Here is a 19234-nt window from a genome sequence, read left to right on the forward strand (position 1 = left end):
GTTCTTTATGGGTTCTCTTCTTCCGAAGGAAATTTAATCAAGATCCCAAGTGATGTCTACGCGGGATTTGCTGCTTGTATGGGCTGCTCCTTGCCCATTTGGTATCTGTCAGCTGGTATGTGAATCTATTTTGTAGAAAGGTTCCGAGCTTAGTTCAGTTCTACTTGGCGTGACAACATTTCACTCTGAATGTGTCATTCTATTCCCAAGCTCAAATGCTCCTACCATGAATAGTAAAATCCACAAAGATGGCGAACAATTCATTTTCATTTTTATGGTAACAAACATTCCTTTGTTTTCTACCTATATGCAAAATTTTGTGATGTAATGGCATTCGTAGCTGTCTAGCAAAAAAGAACAAAATCGGTGCACTAAAATGTTTTCAGAAGCAACTTTTTGGAGCATCCATTATGTTATTGTTGCACATAGCGTTATAAATGATTATTTCTTCATGAAACTTTGTACGCAGATGAAACATGTTAATCACACAAAAGTTCAGAATTATTTAATGTTTGTTGCTATTTTCCCTTAATTTACTGTTCATGCGATGCATGTGAGAAAGAAAGCCGAGCATACTCGAGAGTTGAAAGTGAGCAAACATACAATGGGCCGCAAATCTGTTTAGCAGAGCGGGTCATAGCGGACGTACAGTGGGCCACAAGTCCATTTAGCAGGGGATGACCTGCTAATATTTATAGGCGTTCTTTTTCAGAAACGGTGGGGTACCAAGTTTTTTTTTTTTTTTGAAACAAGGAGGGGTTGGGGCACAAACCCTAAGTTACCCGATGTCGAAGGTTGATGAGTTCTTTTGGCAAGGCGATGATAAATCATTGTGTGCATGATATAAACGAGTGTGCTCATACTATTGCTCGTTTAGTTCTTTGGGTCAGGAGTCATGGGTGTGGCATGATAAACCCCCTGATTTCCTTATTCCTCTTATTGTTAAGGATATGATTATTAATTAAATAAAGTCACCCAAGTTCAAAAAAGTTACTCGATCTTTTTGAAACCTAGTCACTTTTAGTCTAGCTATTGGATTTGCCTATGACAAATGCTATTTTGTTCTTTTCAATTTAGTATTAAGTCAAGCTTTTACAATTGTTTTTTACGAGCTCCAACACTCAAGGACGAGCTATGCCAATAAGCACTCACAAAAAGGACGCATTAAACCCTTTAACAGTCGCGGTAAGGGCGCCTCCTCGCCTATGCCACGTAGATTTTACTGTGCCGAAGGAAAAAAATAGAAAATGCGGCTCCTCTCGTCGATCCCTGCTCTCATACGCAAACGCAAGTCTTCTCTCTTCTCTCCCCCCGCGGCTCGCCGCCGCCGCCATCACCACTCACGACGGCCGATTCCGGCGAGCACCGGGGGCGGGTGGCAGATCAACGATCTCCCCACGCCCCGCTCCTTCCTCCCATCCCTCCAGATCCAACGGCGCCGAAGCCGAGGCCGAGGGTGGAGGCGACACCTCGTCCTCATCCTCCTCGTCCTCCGCCGCCGTCTCCTCCTCCTCTAGTGCCCCTCCAGCGGCCGCAACAGCAGCCTCGCCGGCGGCGATGAGGACGAGGACGGCGTCGACGACGGGGGCGGCGGGGAGTACGAACTCGTTCGGCGTCGTGCCCGTCAGGCCCGCCGCCGGGTACGGGGACCAGGAGGAAGAGGAGGCGAGAGATTTGTTCGACTCCGACAACGAGGAGTACGTCAAGACCCTCCGCGTAGCAACTACCTAATTCCAGGTCCGCCTCTCACTACTGAATTAGCCGCTAGATTCTCCTAGGCCAAGTTATCTCCTCAGTATTTGGTGAGCAGAATTTCTTAGGAGATTGCTACATAACCCTACCCAGTTTCTGTATGATTGGCTGGTTTTGTTGATCGTGGGGCTCTGGGAGCTGCAGTGAACATTTGGTCTGTGGCAGAATTAACCTTCTCACTTGAGTACACGTTGAACTCTTCATGCTGCAGACTTGTGTTTGAATTATTGTTCCAAATTTCAGCAGTGTATGTCAGGCTAAGTAGAGCATAATGTTGGATGAAATTCTCTGCTAGCATCTTCCGGTTCTTGCTTGATTTTGAAGAGTCAGAGAGACTTTGAGTTACAAAAGCATTAAGCAGAACTACTGAAGAGAGTATAAGAACGAACCATGAAACCATATATATAATTGGGTGGCTGTGACTTGGAAAGATACATTCGCTATCTTCATTTCCTTTTTTGGTTGAAACTTGTTCAGCGCGGGATGCGACAACGCATTTGGCCGGAGGAGAACGTGGCAGCGGCATCTCCTGGCGATGGCGGTGGGCAGGCAATGCTTCAAGGCGACGGGCTGAGGCGGCGGTGCAGGGATCCGCTCGATCTGCTGTTGCTGCTGAGGGCGGACGGGGGAGCCGGGTCGAGGTGGCAGGTTCGTCCATGATGCCAACGTAAATTTCTCTGAATCCTTCTCCCCCTTGCCCCTGATCTCTATCACTCTTTCTCTTTCTGCCCATCTATGCAGTATTGTGTAAGTGTTGTGGTTCCTTTCTTATTTTTTTGAATGACCTCTGATCCTCAAGGGAGCGAGACCAACGGGGAAAGGAACAGGGCGTGGCCTCACATGGTGGCTTGCCGTCTGCTTCACTGTTTCATACCTTTCTCTGTACAATTTCTTCAGCTTCAGAAACTATGTACAAGTCTCTACATCTATTCTTCAAATTTTCAGATCCACCGCCCCTTCTAGCTCTCTACACTGTACCCTGAACCGTTACTGATGTGCACTTTGTTCAGTTTATTTTTAGAAGGGATTTGAGATGGTGCCCGACATTATAGTAAGTTCAAGACTGTTGCTGAATGATCGGTGTGTGCAACCAGACCTCCGTCCACTTGTTTCTATGTTTGAATATTCACCGGTTCTTGAGAATCTGACGCTTCAATTGCGCAAGGTATATCTTTTCTAAAAGGATAGTCGTGGAGTTGCTGTAGTGTTAAGGTTTCATGAATGATTGATGAAATATTTTTTCAGTCACAAATTAGAATGTTGTGCTAAAAACATAATCCCTGTACTGAACATGTGGCCGTTAATTTATAATCTATGCAGTTACAACTAAGCCTAACTCATCTGGTTCCTGTAAGTTGTCGCTGGTGTGATTCCCTTGGCATTGCATACAGCTTTCCGTTGGCACGAATCTAATGTAAATCTTTCCGGTGGCACTTGGAGATTCAAAGATACACATGTGGCCACTCCAAAGAGTAGAAATAATGGTACATAATGATCCATGAACTTGCAAGCTATATATTTCATTGGTTCATGGATCATTAGGAGGCACATAATGGTAGAAATAATTAGCTTGCAAGTTCTATATTGCCAGAGGAGTCATAATTCGTGTAGGGTAGCAAAGCCATACATGATAAGCAAGGGGAACATGCAACATACGTAGCTGAGCGTGTCAACACCAGCTCTATCCAGCAAATTTTCTTATGATTTTGCTTTATTCTATTGATCAGATTTGCCAAGTCATTTTTCCTTCGAGGTATTTAGCATTGCCAAATTTATATATTTACCTAAATTTAATCTTGACCCAATTTGCTCTGGTCAATACATGCATGATGCCTTTTCTTTTCTATAAACTGGATGTAGGGTTAGTTTACTATGCCGATCCGAGCCAGCATCAGGCGCGCCAAGCTCGCCGTCCACATGCCTCCTCTTCGTCTGCAGCCGCAGTGCCAAATCGCTCCCCATCCGAGCAGGTAGCACCCAGTTCCCACCTTGTAACCGTTCGCTTTTATTCTGTCCGTGTTTCCGTCCTCTCATCTTTGCCGGTGGGTCAGGCCTCGGTTGCTATTGTTTGATTCTGTTGGTCAAAACTATTTCATAGGCACTTCTATTACTTTGGGTTAGTATATATGCTAGAGGTTTAGGGTACCTTTTACGAAGGTTATATTATTTTAGGTTTTGGCGAAAGACAAAAATATATAATATTTAATTAAAGCTTAGTTCATCACTGAAATAATTATGAATATCAATCCAGTAAAGGTATGATGTACTCATGACTTTTCTTCTTTATGTTTGGTCTTCAAGATATGTATGCCACCATGTAAAATATTTATCTAATAACTTCTCTATTGTCGTGCAACTATATCTTAACTTCTTGATAATGCAGTAGATGAGGTTTGTAATATCTTCTAACATCTTCTATGAACTAGATAGTCACTAATTTAAACTGTGTGATAATACCCAAATGTCTGAAACACTGAGTATTCTGTTGTAAGCTGAAAATTTGAAATTTCACATTCCTGTTTCTGGAAAAACCATGCTATGCTGCTATCTAACACAATGCTCTGTTGATCGATGTTTTAGTAACTTCGTGTATTATACTCTGTTGACGAAAAACCATGCTAAACCCTAAAAAACATGCTATACTACTACTACATTTATTTATTTTGTTGTATTCGTGTATTGTAACACAATGCTTTGTTGATCAGCATGTTAATAATTTCGCTTCCTAACATATGCCTCATCACTAATGACAGCGACATGGAACAACACTTCTCTGATGTTAGTACTGTAAAGTAGAGAAATTCATTTGCAAGCATGTGCCGTCGCAAATTTGGTGGGTACATTAGACATTAACAATTTGTATGACCTCACATTCGTCGGTGCTAATATTTTATGAATAAACATGAGTGTAAAGGTGGTTAAGAATTCTGATGGATAGTGATGGGGAGATATTTACCGAGGTTGCTAGGCGGGAGGACTTCCCTTTTCTGCAAGGACTTCTCTAGGTGGGTCGTTCTGATTTCATAAGATTGAAAGAACTGGACATTGAGCTAATTAGTCATGTGATTGGGCACTGAAAATGTTTCTCATATTAGTTTGTTAATATGCTTTTACTTGTTGCAGTTTAGAAATTTGTGTTTGTCTTGAGTAATTTTCTGCTCTGCTTACGTTAAGATTTTGTCTGGAAAATTTATGCAGCTCTTTGTTTGCACTTTAGATGACTGTGCGTGAAGCACTGAGTTGCGCCCTTGATGAGATGTCTGGCAATGCTTCTGTTTTCTTAATGGGAGAAGAGGTACCACGATACCACCTGGAAGACTAAGTAGTAATATATTTTTCTTTCCTTTATTTGTGCCTCTAAATACTTGTTATTTCTCTGACAGGGTGGTTTGAATAAAAACTACTTCTCAGTTTCCATGTTTTTCGATATTTTGGTGCCTGTTTTTTATATTCAGTTTTGCAGATTTTAATTATGGATCTAAGGATTCAAATTTGTTCCAAGCTTTTTTCTTGCAGTAAAACTCTTACTAGAGACAACTGGAAATAGGAAACCAAGTGAACTACCAGTTTTGTCTTGAACAATCACTACTCTGGTTTTATTATGGCATACCTAAATTTATTCTTAGAGAAAGCTTGACATGCATATTGGATTTGCTTATGTATTGTTTCAGTAACATGATTATATAGTAATCTGTTTATAACTATGTAAGAGCCAATAGGAGACAGAACATTGTAGCTTTATACTACTATTACAGTTATACATGATTCTATATAGCTAAAAATATGTCCTGTTGTATTCAAACGACAGATCCTTCTAATACAACAGCTATACATTGGCAGAGAGATAATATATACTGGTTTCAGTCAGATTTTGTTCTTCATGTCCATATATAAGTTCTCTTATTATCTCTTTGTGTACATCTTCAAATAGCAACTTAATTGGTGTGGAATTTATGTTCCTGGTTTATGTAGCTACATAAATATCAGGAACTATGTTGCAGTGTTTATTCCTTAGCACTTTTGATTTACAAATAAGTCTACTATTGTATAATCCTTGTAACTGAAGTTGGTTGTTCAAGCAAACACAATGTGCACTGACAGAAGATGGCAGGAACAATGGTACACATTCAAGTATGTATCTGCCAAAGTTGATTATGTTTAACTCTAGGCATTGCTATGTAATGGTGTACTATTCTTTGAAGAATTTGTAGGAGGTACTAGAAAAGTATGACTTGATGAGGGATGCCTTGATTTCAAAAGACATCCTGAAAGAATTTAGTTTAGTAAAATATTGTATAGCCTTCTCGTAAAAGTTTGATACACTTTTCAAGAAAACAAACTTTGGTTAATCATTAAGATATAACTTTTCTCATATTTGAACAACAAGGTTATTTGAGTTCTGCTAAAAAAGGTTATTTTTTGTAACTTTTGCGAACTTTGTGGAAAGAAGCTGCAAATAACTGATTTCGCTGTCAAGTCTACAATTCAATGTTTAAACTTCATTGATGCTTTCTTGTCCGTTTTGATCTAATATCTGTCTGATGTGGTTTGTATAAAGCTTATGGTGGTATAATTAGTTTTGCTTTTTTTAGGATATAATAAGGTTGTAGATAGACGGAGACTGAATTAGTTCACATTACTTTGATGTCTATCGAGCCAATGGGACAACAAAGGTAGTTCCTTCGCACAATTTGAAGAATGTTATTTCATATTGCATGATATATCTGACTCATTTCAGTGGGCCTTCAGTTAATTTGAGGCATCCTTTCCTAGGATCTTACCTTGATATTCCTCTATTTTCTCCTATTCGTCCCATGCTTTTTTAAGAACTGAAATAATTATAACCAGTGTTACAAATGTTTGCTGAGGAAAAGTCCTTGCAAAAAAGAAGAACCGGAAGAAGGCTTTCTATCTTCACCAGTATTTCCTTTTGTTTCTAATTGTTGGCTCTTTCCTATGGCCTAAGAGTAAGGATTAATGCTTTTGATATCTGATTTGAGAAAACAGCATCATAGAACGTAAGTAGAAGGTAGACTGTAGCATTGATCATTGCTATTTTGTACATAGACAGTTCAACGAACTGCTCTGAGAGGGGATGTTGAGGGTGACGACGCCGACGAGCAAGTCGGCGTCTGTAAAGCTTCGCCGGAGCCATTCCAGCTCTTTCAAAGCCACAAGGTGAGCCGGAAGTCCGTGTATATTTGATCGAGCACACTCGCTTCTCTCATAATTCATATAATCATTAGAAGCTCAGAACCAGTCATGCCACAGATATGAAGTGGAATTCATTTGCAGGCAAGGAAGCCGAGGAACCAAGACGCCAACGGTGCGGAGCCGTTTGCCATCGAGAGGACTAGGGCTGCCATCAGGGACCTCTAAACCAAGCTCAACATCTCCCTCGCGCCTCCATCAACATCGTGTCCCGGAGGGTCGTCGCCGTCCGTGACGGCGAGCTACTGCCGCCGCATCGTCAGCCGCACGGTTAGAGGGAGGCATCAAGGGCCTGCCACCGCTGTCGGGGCCGACATGCGTGCAATTTCTATTAATGCATCTTATGTTGCCAAACAGCAACATGCTCCTGTCGATCCTATATCATTGTGGGCGTGGCATACCAGTTTCTTCCTCAGATGATGTTCCAATATAGTAAGTTCCATCAAGAATTGCATGTACATGTGCCGCTATCTTGATCCAAAAAGGAAAGTAAAAAGGGTGTTCATCTACCTGGCACCGCCCAGATGCCCCTTAAGCGGCGCGCCCGTGGCGCGCCCCAACTACTAGTTCTTACTAAACATGGCTAGATTGGGGGCAATGGAATTAACTTCTTTTCTAACTTTATCAATCAAGTTTTCCTTGTTTTTTGACCGAATACATTTTTTTCTTCTTGCGAACCAACCAATGGTTTGATGGCTAGGAGGACAGTGGTATCAGCAGCGCACGAGAGTTCGAGTCATGGACTTGACATTGGTGCTCGCATTTTTCTGAATTTATTTCATGTCTTTCGGCGATGTGCGTTCAGTGGGAGGAGACGTTCCTGTCGACAACGAAGGTGTCGGTGTCAATTTTGTCAATCACAAGATGATACGCCGGCTCAGTCTCTTGGCGGTGCTCATAAGGATAGGGTGTGCGTGTGCGTGTTTATGTGGGTGAGTGTATGCTTGTGTATGTGAGCGATTTTAATTGTAACGTGTTCAAAAAAATATGGATTTTTTCATTCATAACATGCCTACGAAGCTAACCCAAAATCTGACCTACATAATAAAAAATGATGAGCACATATTAGTTGAAACAAATCATATCTATTTTTTAGAAGAGATATATTATATCTATAATATATAGATTTCCTGGACTTGACATACCTTTATAGAAAAATAAAAATAAACAAGTCACAACAAAAACAACATGAACCATATAATTCATTATATACAAGTTACACACAATATTCATAAAATTTGCTTTGCTCGACTACATGGAAGAACCAATACAAGCTAGTGTAAATTTTAAATAACAATGGGTTCATCTTCAATTAATGCTTGTTAAGTGTTTAGGACATGGTTAATGTTGGCTGAAACTTGATGCTAATCAACTGCAGCATACGGTGCTAAGAAACACTTATGCCATCGTCGTAGACTTAATTTCTTTGACATATTGCACCATGCAGTTGGGTCACTAACATGTGAGCCAGCTTGCCCGCGGGCCCAAATTTCAGCAGCCCAAACGCACCCAACAGTATGTTAGAGTACCTTATCCCTTCTCATTTCCACCTATGGCCAAGCAAGTATAAAAAGTTACAACCTTTCTGACATGTGGGACGTACCTGGGAGGCTTGGAGGAGCTAAGTATTGGAGAGCAATTCATTTTCATAGAGCATTTACATTAGTAGAACAAAATTCTGGCTATCTAAATACATTTTTAGGTGAGGAGAGAAGATTTATGTAGGCAAAACAATTATGCCTTTACATCAGACCTAAAACTGGATGCCTAAATTTCAGCTTCTACACAAGTCAAATAAATCTCACACAAATAAATCACAAACAATACTTAATTATTACATAGTTCATCAATCTACAACCTGAAATTCAACACACTTTTCCATCAAACATAACACAAAGCGCATCAAACATAACACAAAACATAGAAGTAGAGCTAGTGTCTTGTTACCCATTCCATATCCACCACCCCTCGATGAGATCTTGTTGAAGACTTTCATAAGTATTCACAACTCATATTTCTTGGTGAACTTGAAGAAAGTGTGGGATGCGGTCGCCTCTCCTACATGGATGCGCCGCCCGTCCTATGAAGTCATAGTAGGAGTAATCCAACTTTTGGCCACACTCATTTTCGATGATCATATTGTGCAAGATCACGACGACAATCATGATGTACTAATGAATATGTTGGTCCCAAAACCGATCCGGTCCTCGCACAATAGCAAAATGGGCTTGCAAAATCCCAAATGTCTTCTCCACATCCTTCCTAGAAGTTGCTTGAGCATTATGAGAATGAAGTTGTTTCTTACTTTGGGGGTTGAGAATTGGCATCACAAAGGTCGCCCACTTTGGATAAGTCCCATCCCCAGATAGTCCATATTGTATGTGTGACTGTTTGTTTGAAACTCCACCGGTGGTGATTCCTCATCGGTTAACCGTGCAAAGAGTGGTGATTGGTGGAGCACATTGATGTCATTGCAAACTCCAAGCATTCCAAAATAGGCGTGCAAAAACCATGTCTCTTGGTCTGCAATGACTTCAAGAATGATGGTGGGATCCTTCTCAGTTGGAGATATGCCCTAGAGGCACTCATGTATGATGATATCTCCTATGTGTTTATGGATTAATATATAGTCCGCGGGCATTATCAATGATGTGTGTCAACATGCGACTTGTTTGTGAGACTATGCATTGTATGTTGATTGTTCTAAATGGCCCCTAGCCGAAAGGATTGTGTGGACTCACAACCGACTAGACTAGCATTTGACAAGGTGGATGGACCAGAAAGATCTGGAGTCGGATTCAACATAGTCGAATCCGAGTTGAAATAAGGCCCGAGTCGGACAGATCCAACCATGAGACGCAACGACATGTCATTTGTTAGTCTCTAGTACGACATGTGTTTTGTGTCCTAGACCTAAGGTTGGTGCATCGGTACAGGATGGTGATCGACCTGCTTTGGGTTGATCAAACACTACTCCATAACTGGCTTGCTATAAAGGCCGGTTTAAGGCTTGTCTAGATCCATGTCGTGAGAAATGGTCGAGCAAGATGGGATTTCCCCGTCCGGGTAGAGACATACTCTTGAGCCCCTCGTGTGATGTCAATACGTGACTGGACTAAGCATGGCTATGCGACAGGGATTTTGAGGTAATCCAATTTTGGCAGTCGAGATCATGATATGAGGAAGAGGTCTGGCTGGAACAATGATGACATATTCGACTTGAGCCCGGAAACATATATCGTGAGGCAAAAGGAACATGAGCTAGATGTGTTGTACAAGTTCGATGAACCGGCTTCATCGGACACTTGGAGTTGACACATTTTGGTAGAAGCCGCTGCCGACCGGACGAGCAGGATGCGATCCGACTTGTGACCAAGTGGACAAGAACCTAAGGGGTCACGCGTATAAGTAAAGGAACCCGTGAGGCCGAATCCGACTTCAGTAGTCGGATGTGATCCGACTGGACTTGGATCTAGGCCAAACATATTTTGGGCATTAGGATCCATGCAAGGCCATGTGCTGAGCCTACAATGGAAGCCTATACATAGTACAGGTGAGGTGGGGCAGAAGTACCAATTGATTACTTTGGTGTCGTCATTAGGGCTTTGCATGTGCTGCAACTAACCACCTCCACTCACCGCCCGACTGTGCGATTGGACCTAATAGCCTGCTGCACGTCATTCCTCATGCATGCGCGAATACCATTAGAGGCAATGCACTTGCATTGCATAATGAACCTGTTCGAGGGATCCATCGATCGACCGTTCGAAGTAGATCACAAGGAGGAGACGACTCCGGCGATGCGCTACTCTGACCCCTCTTCCGCTACGAGGACTGTGTGTCTAGTGGTAACCTCGTGATCTATCTCCTAAGCATGCTCCTGGGTGATCTGTGCAATAGTTTTTTTGGTTATGTAATAGTTGCATGCCGCGTAGCCCAACATTCACATGGCATGTGAACTGACCATATACCATGTTGAGAGGTAGTTCTTCCTCATCCAATGCATGCAATCAACTTAGCCGAGAATCCCTGGAAATCCCCTTGCTTTGTCCAGCTAAAATAACCTTCGAGTATCCTGAGAATTGTGTGCTCTCAAATACTGTTGCCCATAGACTTCAACCACCGCCTTCGCAAATGGCTTCACACACTTGATGAAAGTGCTCTCTCCCATTGCCAGGTGATCATCAATCAAATCTACAAGAATGCCATAGGTCATCATGTGCAGTGCTGCAATCACCTTCTAGATATTGTTGTGTCCAAGGTCTCCGGTACAATTCCTCCTCTACACAAACAATTTATCATGCTGTTTGACGAAGTTGGCAGTATGGATGTCAGTGTTCTAGGAACGGGGGTCCCCAGACTTGCCTGCCTGCGGCCTGCAGCGTGGCTCAAGTGGGGGCCCAGTGCAGCCCAGCTTCATCATCTCAAGCTCAAGACCCTCGCGAGGGGCCAAGCCTCGCGGGGCGGACGACAGGAAGCTTCCTCAGGAGCAGCCTCATCAGGCAGGCTCGTGAGGGGGCGGAGAGATCAAGGAAGGGTACCTCGCGAGGTGCCCGTGACACAAGCCATGACGATTGAGACCAGTCGGGCGCTAGGCGGGCGCCGGCCTGCGCAGTGTCCTTGTTTCCCCTTCGGTGCAAAGGGGGCAAACGCAGGCCAAGGCATCATGCAAAGGTTACCGTTTCGGTGCAACAAGACCAAGACCAGCGGAGCGGCAGGATGGAGGTCACCGTGGAGCCCAGGACGGCGTCACCACCAGAGTCTTTGGCAGTCGAAGACCAACTTTAGTCAGGATAAGTGTACTAGATGTTCCCCTTCAAAATGGCCAATTGTTGGCGCCCTTCCCGCTCAATATTTGGGAAGAGGCCCAGGGCCTCCCTCTATAAATAGGGCTAGCCACCACAGAGTGGAGCAGGAGAGAGTTTTCGGGCAGACCAGAGAGAGAGAGAGAGAGGCGACTGAACTCACCCAAGCAGTTCATCGCCCCAGCTCAAGAACAACCCCTCACGAGGCTGTTCTCCCCTTGTATTGCTCATCATCAGCCCCTGAGGCAATCCACCACACCACACACCGGAGTAGGGTATTACACCACAATGGTGGCCTGAACCAGTATAAACCTCGTGTCCCTTGTGTGTTCTTCTTTCTAGCCTAGATTCCTTGCGAGGCTTCGAGACGTGAGTTGGTAGGGGAAAGATCTTCGTGCGCACCCCAGAGTTCGAACCTCAAGGGTCTACCGGAACCCGAAATCCGACAGTGGAGGAACTAATCCAGAGACATATGAACCAACTTTGAAAGCATCGGTCTGGATACACCGGGTTTGCATAGATGCAATCAAACATGAGCCTATTATGGTGGTCTAGCCTTGATGCGGAGCATCTCATGGTCATCCCCATGGACCTACCATTGTCTCGCCGAGTGCCAAGAGGACCTATGACATGGGCACGAGCTAGATCTCTCGAGACCAAGGTGACATCTCTCCTTAGTGATATACCATATGATCCTCTCATGACATGGCTACTACCTAAGTCCAGAATGCTGTGCATGATCAGGTACCAAGAAGACCCTCTCGAAGATGCACGTGAAGATGGACAAGTCTACAAGTTCATGGACGAGGAGAACCAACAGAAGGAACCGAGAACAACTCCCAGGATCCGGACGTCCGACCCCTGGAGGTGTCGGCAACAACATCGGCCCAACAACCAAGTCTATAGGGTCCGGACATCCGGCCTCCAGCCTGGAAATCCGGACCCCAGCCCGGACATCCGGACACCGCCTATCCAGAGAGCACAGAAACCGACCTGCCAGCCCAGACATCCGGCCCACACACTCGGACATCTGGCACCTCGCGAAGGCCCAGACATCTGGCCCGACGCCCGAACGTCCGACTCCTCCTGTCTGCGCATAGTGAAAGGGCCGAGGCCCATGTACCCCTTAGCCCCTAGACTATTTATATTCTCCCTCCTCCCGCTTTCTAGATTTCTTTTGCAAAAGTCCCTCTTTCTAGGGTTAGCAAAGGATTAGCTCATTGGGAGATAGAGCTTTGCTCATCCACTTGACACCTTCTCCTTCGGATACCACGGCCTCTACGAAGAAGATCCCCCAAGTGGATTCAAGACCCCATCACGGGAAGACCTTCAAGAACTCCTCATGAAGAAGAACTTGCTACTTGTATCATCCTTAGTTGACTTGGATCGTGTATCTCTTCGTGTATTCAGATCTAGCACATGTGTAATTGAATCTTGCTGGTTTGAGTGAATCCTCTCGTGTTTCCCCCTCGTGTTCGTCGTGTTCTTCGCGGGGTCCGCTCCATTCATGAAAGATCGGGCACCTAGGGTTCTACCCTACATCATCTTGGTACCACGAGCCATGTTGATCACGATTTTGGAGCCCCCCTCTTTGTTTTCTAGCCTAATTTTGTTGTGTTCTTACCCAATTTCAAAAATCCCCACAAAAATAGCCCTCCCATTTTTTTGTGATTTTTTGGTGTGATGAAGTTTTGTTGGATTTGATCCTTGGATTTCGTGTGTAACAGGTAGATCTAGCTTTCCCCCATCATTTCCCCAATTTCCTTTTGTGAAATCTCTTGAATTTTGCTCTAGAAATTTCATTTCCCTCGCGATCCACCGAGTTCATCCACGGATCCAGGACCCGGACATCCGACGCGACAACCCAGACATCCAGCCCGCAAGCCCGGACTAAATTTTGCCAATTTCGGTCGGGCCTACACCAATACTTCCGCATACCACCACCGCTTTCTGCAACCACCATCGCTCACCCGCTTCCAACCATCGACAAATTTTGACACATTTGCTTTGAGAATTTGAGTTGCGGTTCTCGTTTCCTAATGTGTTTCGGCTACTTAGGGACGGTTCAACAACGACATCACCGCCGCTCATCTTCGCCGCGGACTCGTCATCGACAACGATCACTTCACCATTTTGACACCCTCAACCATAAGCAAGGACGATAACTTCAACGAAAACTTTGTGTACTCCTTGCCATTGCATTGATAACCCCATAGCCTTCCTTTTGCGTCACTTTATCAGGACCCCGACTCAAAACCACACCGATCTAGCATGTAACACCTCATACCACTGCGGCCTCACGCACGGTATTCCCACAGGTGTCGCCTTACCTTGCCGGGGACCGTTTGCGCCTTTTGGCACACGTATATGATAGTGTCGCTAGCATCCATATGACAAGGAGCCCGGGCTGACATGGCTAGTCGTGAACCTAAAGTGGCACTAACTTACAGGGACAAGCATACATGACCCAGCAACGAGCGTGTCGGTCATCAGTGAGTGAATCCGGGCTATAGCAGCTGGGCTAGCAGGACTCCAGTAAACCGGGCTGTAGCAGGCTAACAGGACTCCGGTAGACACAGCGTGACATTTCCACGAAGGGACAGACACATGAACGAAGAAGGACACATGCCGGCCAGCCTAAGTGTTCCAGAGCAGTAGCAAGCTACCAAGGCTCAATGGAAGAACTAGGAGACATTTCCCGGTAAGAGAGGCTACCAAGGATAAACAACTAGATAGTCAGATCCCACACATACCAAGCATTTCAATAATATACACACAATATGCTCGATATGTGCAAATACAACATGGCATCACAACATGACTCTATAACTCAAGTATTTTATTCAATAGGCTTCGAGGAGCGAGATATTACAAACATGGGTCTCACGACCCAACATTCAGAGCATACAAGTCAAAGCACATGCGGAAGCTTAACATGTCTGAGTACAGACAACTACAAATGAAAAAGGCTGAGAAGCCTGACTAACTACCAGATCCTGCCGAGGGCACAAGATCGTAGCTGAGGTAACAAGCTAAATGTCGAAGTTCACGCGGAACTACTAGTGAGTCTCTCTGCAAAAACATAAAATAGGCAAACATGAGTACAAATGTACCCAGCAAGACTTACATCAGAACTAGCTACATATGCATCATTATCAACAAAGGGGATGGTGGGGTTTAACTGCAGCAAGACAACTTTGACTCGGTGGCTATCCTGAACTACGACTGCAAGTAACTCTTTGAGGTGGCGCACACGAGTCCACATATTCACCATATCAATACACCACTATGGATCCGCCCCCGTCTCCCTACGAGAACGCCATCCATAGCACTCACACTTATCTTGCGCATTTTAAAGTATCCACTTTCACTTGTCTATGAACTGTATAGGCAACCCAGAGGTCCTTTACTGTGGACGCGGCTATTCGAATAGATGATGTTAACCCTACAGGGGTGTACTTCTTCATACATGTTTCCACCACTTAGCGTCTGCACACGACATGTGCTCGGCAGACTTCAAGCGAAAGCCGACGTGGTGTAGACCACGACCTACCTAAACACTCAAGTCTCTAGTCCAGGTTTATCGCCTAATCAGGTTCCATCCGCAGGGAGTCCGGCCAAGGTTTCCATGTACGACCCTGAACGATGTGTACAGGGTTCCGCGACACCAAACGGGCGCCCGGCATACCCGGCCACGTGCCTACCGCTTCACAGCCCACCCCTCCGGTGAGCGCTGTGCACGGCCTCCAGCATACTACAAACACCAGAAACTACTTGCAACTCCTGGACATAGGACAAGGGTGAGTAAGAAGTCGAGCGGGGTCATATTTCAGGGCCCAATGCATGGTAGTAGCTGTTTCATGGATCACAAACACAGAACTCAGTTCCTGAGGACAGCTTCAATGAGACAACCCACCATGCACTCCTACATGGCCTCTCACCGATACCTTTACCAAATCGTGTTCACACACTTAGCACTCAACAGTAGGACATGTTCACACACCTCCGATTCATCCCTTATGAATCAGACCTGACACAACTCTAAGCAATAGCAGTCACAACAAACAAGCATGAATGAGTAGGCACATCAGGGCTCAAACAACTCCTACTCATTTTAGTGGGTTTCATCTATTTACTGTGGCAATGACAGGTCATGCAGAGGATAAGGGGTTCAACTACCGCAGCAAGTAACAGATGAATCGTTGTTGTCCTAATGCAGTAAAAGAGAGCAGGAGCGAGAGAGTGGGATTGTATCGGAATGAACAAGGGGGTTTTGCTTGCCTGGCACTTCTGAAGATAGTATAGCTCTTCATCGGTGTCATCGAACTCATCATCGGAATGTCGTCTACTGAGAGGGGACAAATACCGACAAACAAGGAAGAACACAATCAATGCAATGCACAATATGATGCATGATCATGACATGTCAATATGCAGTGATTTGAGCTAATGCAGCTAGCAAGAGATTAAATGGAGTTTGTTTGAATCCGAGATCCAAATTCAAACTCCATATGTGGATATTCAAATGCCATTTATATGATTTGTCCTAAATAGTAGCTATAAGTTGTTCTAACATGCGTGAAAATTGTACAGATGGAGAGGTTGGATTTTTCTGATCATTTTTCATATATAACTTATTTCATTCTGAGTTACGGTTGATTTTATATGAATTTTTGAAGTTTATAACATTTTCTGGAATTTCTAAATTATTTTAAATCCAGAAATCAAATACTGCATCAACATTGCGTCTGGGTGACGTCAGCAGGTCAACTGACCCGGTCCAGGTCAAACCTGACTAGTGGGGTCCACTGGTCAGTGACTCAGTCAACTAATAGGGTTAATTAGTACTAACTAAAAGTTAATCTAGGCTATTTAGTCCCTGGACCCACACGTCAGCTACTATGGGATTAAATTTAAGTTAATTTAACACTTAGCTAATTAACAGGGGCCGAGGCCTGCATGTCAGTGAGAGAGAGGGGTCAAACCCCTGGGCAGATGGGGTCAAACCCCGCCGGTCAAAGCGGTCAACCCGCCGGCGTTTAGCCGCCGGCGAGGCCAGATGCGGCGGCGGGCTTCGAATTTGGTCCTCTGTCGACCAAATCGACGGCGGAGATGCGCTACGTGCAGCTAGGCATGCGCCGCATCCAAAGGTGCTAGTGGCTGTACGCGGGGAGGCCGGAAACAACGCCGACGACGACCTTGGCGGCTGCCGGAGCTCGGGTGAGCTCGGGGTCATCGCTGTGACGGTCGTGGTAGCTCGTGCGGGGAACCTACATGCACTACGCAGCATGGGGAGGAAGTTGGGCACGACGGCCGGACCATTAGATGGCCGGAGACACGTTGGCGGCGAGCACAGGTGGCGGTGCGTGCGGACGAGCTTGAGGCGGCGCACACGGTGCACGAGAGCAAGAACGGAGAGGGGGAGAAGGGTCAGTGGCTCACTGCGAGTGCAGAGGTGGCCTCGGCGTGCTCGGGGAAGCACCAGAGCGAGCGGGCCGGCGAGAGGGATCTCTGGCGGCTGACGACGAAGGTGATGAAGATGGCGTCGATGCAGGGCCTCCGGTGAGGCGTGGCAGGACGGAGAGGACGCGGGAGGCGTGGCGATGCTCGTGGACACGTCGGGGAGGCGAGGGGAGCACAGAGGCTGCGTCTACGGCGTGCGGCGGCGACGAGCTCCGCTCGGGCAGAGAGGGAGAGAGAGCAGAGGAGGGGGAAGGGGTCGGGAGAGAGTGAGAGGGTTCCAGGGGGTGGCGTGGCACCGTGAGAGACGTCCAGGGGGAGGAGGAGGCAGCCAGGCAGGGAGGAGGTGGCCGGCGTGTGGCTGCGCGCGCCGGGCACGCGCCCCTGCCTACTGGCGCGAGGAGGAAGGCGACAGGGAGGAGGCGGTGGTGGGCTGGGCCGGCCAGCTGCAGTGCTGGGCCGGTTGGTGGCGCCAGGTAATATTCTTCTCTCTCTCTCTTTTATTTTTCTTTTCTATTTTTGTTATTTTGTTTTGATTTGATTTAGAACATCAAATCATTTTTATAAACTTTCTGTAAATTGTTATGTGAGCTCAAAACTAGCCCAAGGTCACATGCAACTTACAAAAATGTTTGAGCTTTATTTCTTATATAATAGAAATAAATCCAACTCAAATATTTCATTGATTTAATTCAAAAGGCCCAAAATAAATATTTCAGTCACTTCAAAAATATTGGTTTGCATTTTACCTCATGCCAATATTTTTACAGAATAACAGGAACATTTTCTTATACTCATTCGATGAGATTTGAATGTTGGTTATTTTTAGAGGTTTTCTGAGGCTTTTGAAAATTCCTCAATTCAAGTTTCATTTGAATTTAAACATGATTCTCACATGGAAGCTAGCATAGGTCAGGCCAGAATTAGGGATGTGACACACTTACCCATCGAGACTAGCCTTTGAGTATTGCCAGCAATGTTCCTTGTGCACATTAGTGATCATTGCATATATCATCATCTTGGTGTCCATATCTTGGTATCATCTCTTGTGTCACAAGGTTGTCATAGTATATACGCAATTGTTATCTTGGTTCGTGAAGTTTTTCATGAGAAAGATCTCAAAAGATAAAGAGCCAAACACGCTTTTAAGCAAAAGAGGAAGATAAGCAAAGAGCTTTCAAGCAAGAACAATAGCATCATACTACATTAAGATTTTCATACTCGATCATCTTGGATCATACCATCGGAACAACATACATATAGCATACTTGGGATAGAAGTCATTGCATTTTTGCTTTGTAGGTTGTGCACAAGTCTCGTATCCGCCTATTGAGCAATCGTGCTAGCGTCTCTCTAGTGTTGTGCAACAAGAGCATTTTTCGTGGATTCCACATTTTGAGATCATTTTCGGTTGCACGACCCCATTTATCTTTCCGTGTACCGGTACTTGCTATTGGTCTACTTGTTGCATTTGCAAATTTGTGAATCTTTTCCAACACTATTGTGTCGTGCTAACATCCGCATCAAATTTTATGCCACCATCCTCACCAAGCTCCACCAAAGGCTTTTATTTGTGTAGGCGTGTGATACGTCTCCAACGTATCTATAATTTATGAAGTATTCATGCCATGTTTACAATAGTTTTATATGATTTTGGTATGATTTGATTAGAACTAACCCGGACTGACGCTATTTTTAGCAGAACTACCGTGTTGTTGTTTTTGTGCAGAAATAAAAGTTCTCAGAATGCGCTGAAAATCAACAGAGATTTTTTTTGGAAAATATAAAAATACTGGAACAAAGAGTTACTGGAGGGTAGGCCCGTGGGCTCCACGAGGGTGGAGGGCGCGCCCCTATGCCTCGTGGACTTTCCATGATGCCCCCTAACTTGTTCTCGACGCCAACCTCTCCTATAAATGCCCAAACCTCCAGAAAATAACCTAGATCGGAAGTTCGGCTGCCGCAAGCCTCTGTAGCCACGAGAAATCAATATAGGCCCTCTCTGG

General features: G+C 44.9%; 1 protein-coding gene across 1 annotated transcript; it reads left to right on the forward strand.

Annotated features, from left to right (window-relative positions):
• The first annotated feature begins 1266 nt into the window (after positions 1-1266).
• On the forward strand, positions 1267-7606 carry LOC119307714. Its single transcript, XM_037583789.1, has 8 exons — positions 1267-1737; positions 2230-2419; positions 2552-2662; positions 2763-2917; positions 3480-3722; positions 4970-5047; positions 6820-6930; positions 7048-7606. Exons 4-8 carry the CDS (start codon positions 2786-2788, stop codon positions 7129-7131), a joined length of 648 nt encoding a protein of 215 aa, XP_037439686.1. The 5' UTR covers positions 1267-1737; positions 2230-2419; positions 2552-2662; positions 2763-2785; the 3' UTR covers positions 7132-7606.
• Positions 7607-19234: the final 11628 nt, after the last annotated feature.

The sequence above is a fragment of the Triticum dicoccoides genome, chromosome 5B, assembly GCF_002162155.2.
Source record: "Triticum dicoccoides isolate Atlit2015 ecotype Zavitan chromosome 5B, WEW_v2.0, whole genome shotgun sequence".
Lineage (NCBI taxonomy): Eukaryota > Viridiplantae > Streptophyta > Magnoliopsida > Poales > Poaceae > Triticum > Triticum dicoccoides.

Coding starts and splice junctions, on each gene's coding strand:
- LOC119307714 (XM_037583789.1), top strand. CDS start 2,786: ATGGTGCCCGACATTATAGTAAGTTCAAGACTGTTGCTGAATGATCGG. Junction 2,918..3,479: donor TGACGCTTCAATTGCGCAAG/GTATATCTTTTC, acceptor TCTATTGATCAG/ATTTGCCAAGTCATTTTTCC. Junction 6,931..7,047: donor AGCTCTTTCAAAGCCACAAG/GTGAGCCGGAAG, acceptor ATTCATTTGCAG/GCAAGGAAGCCGAGGAACCA.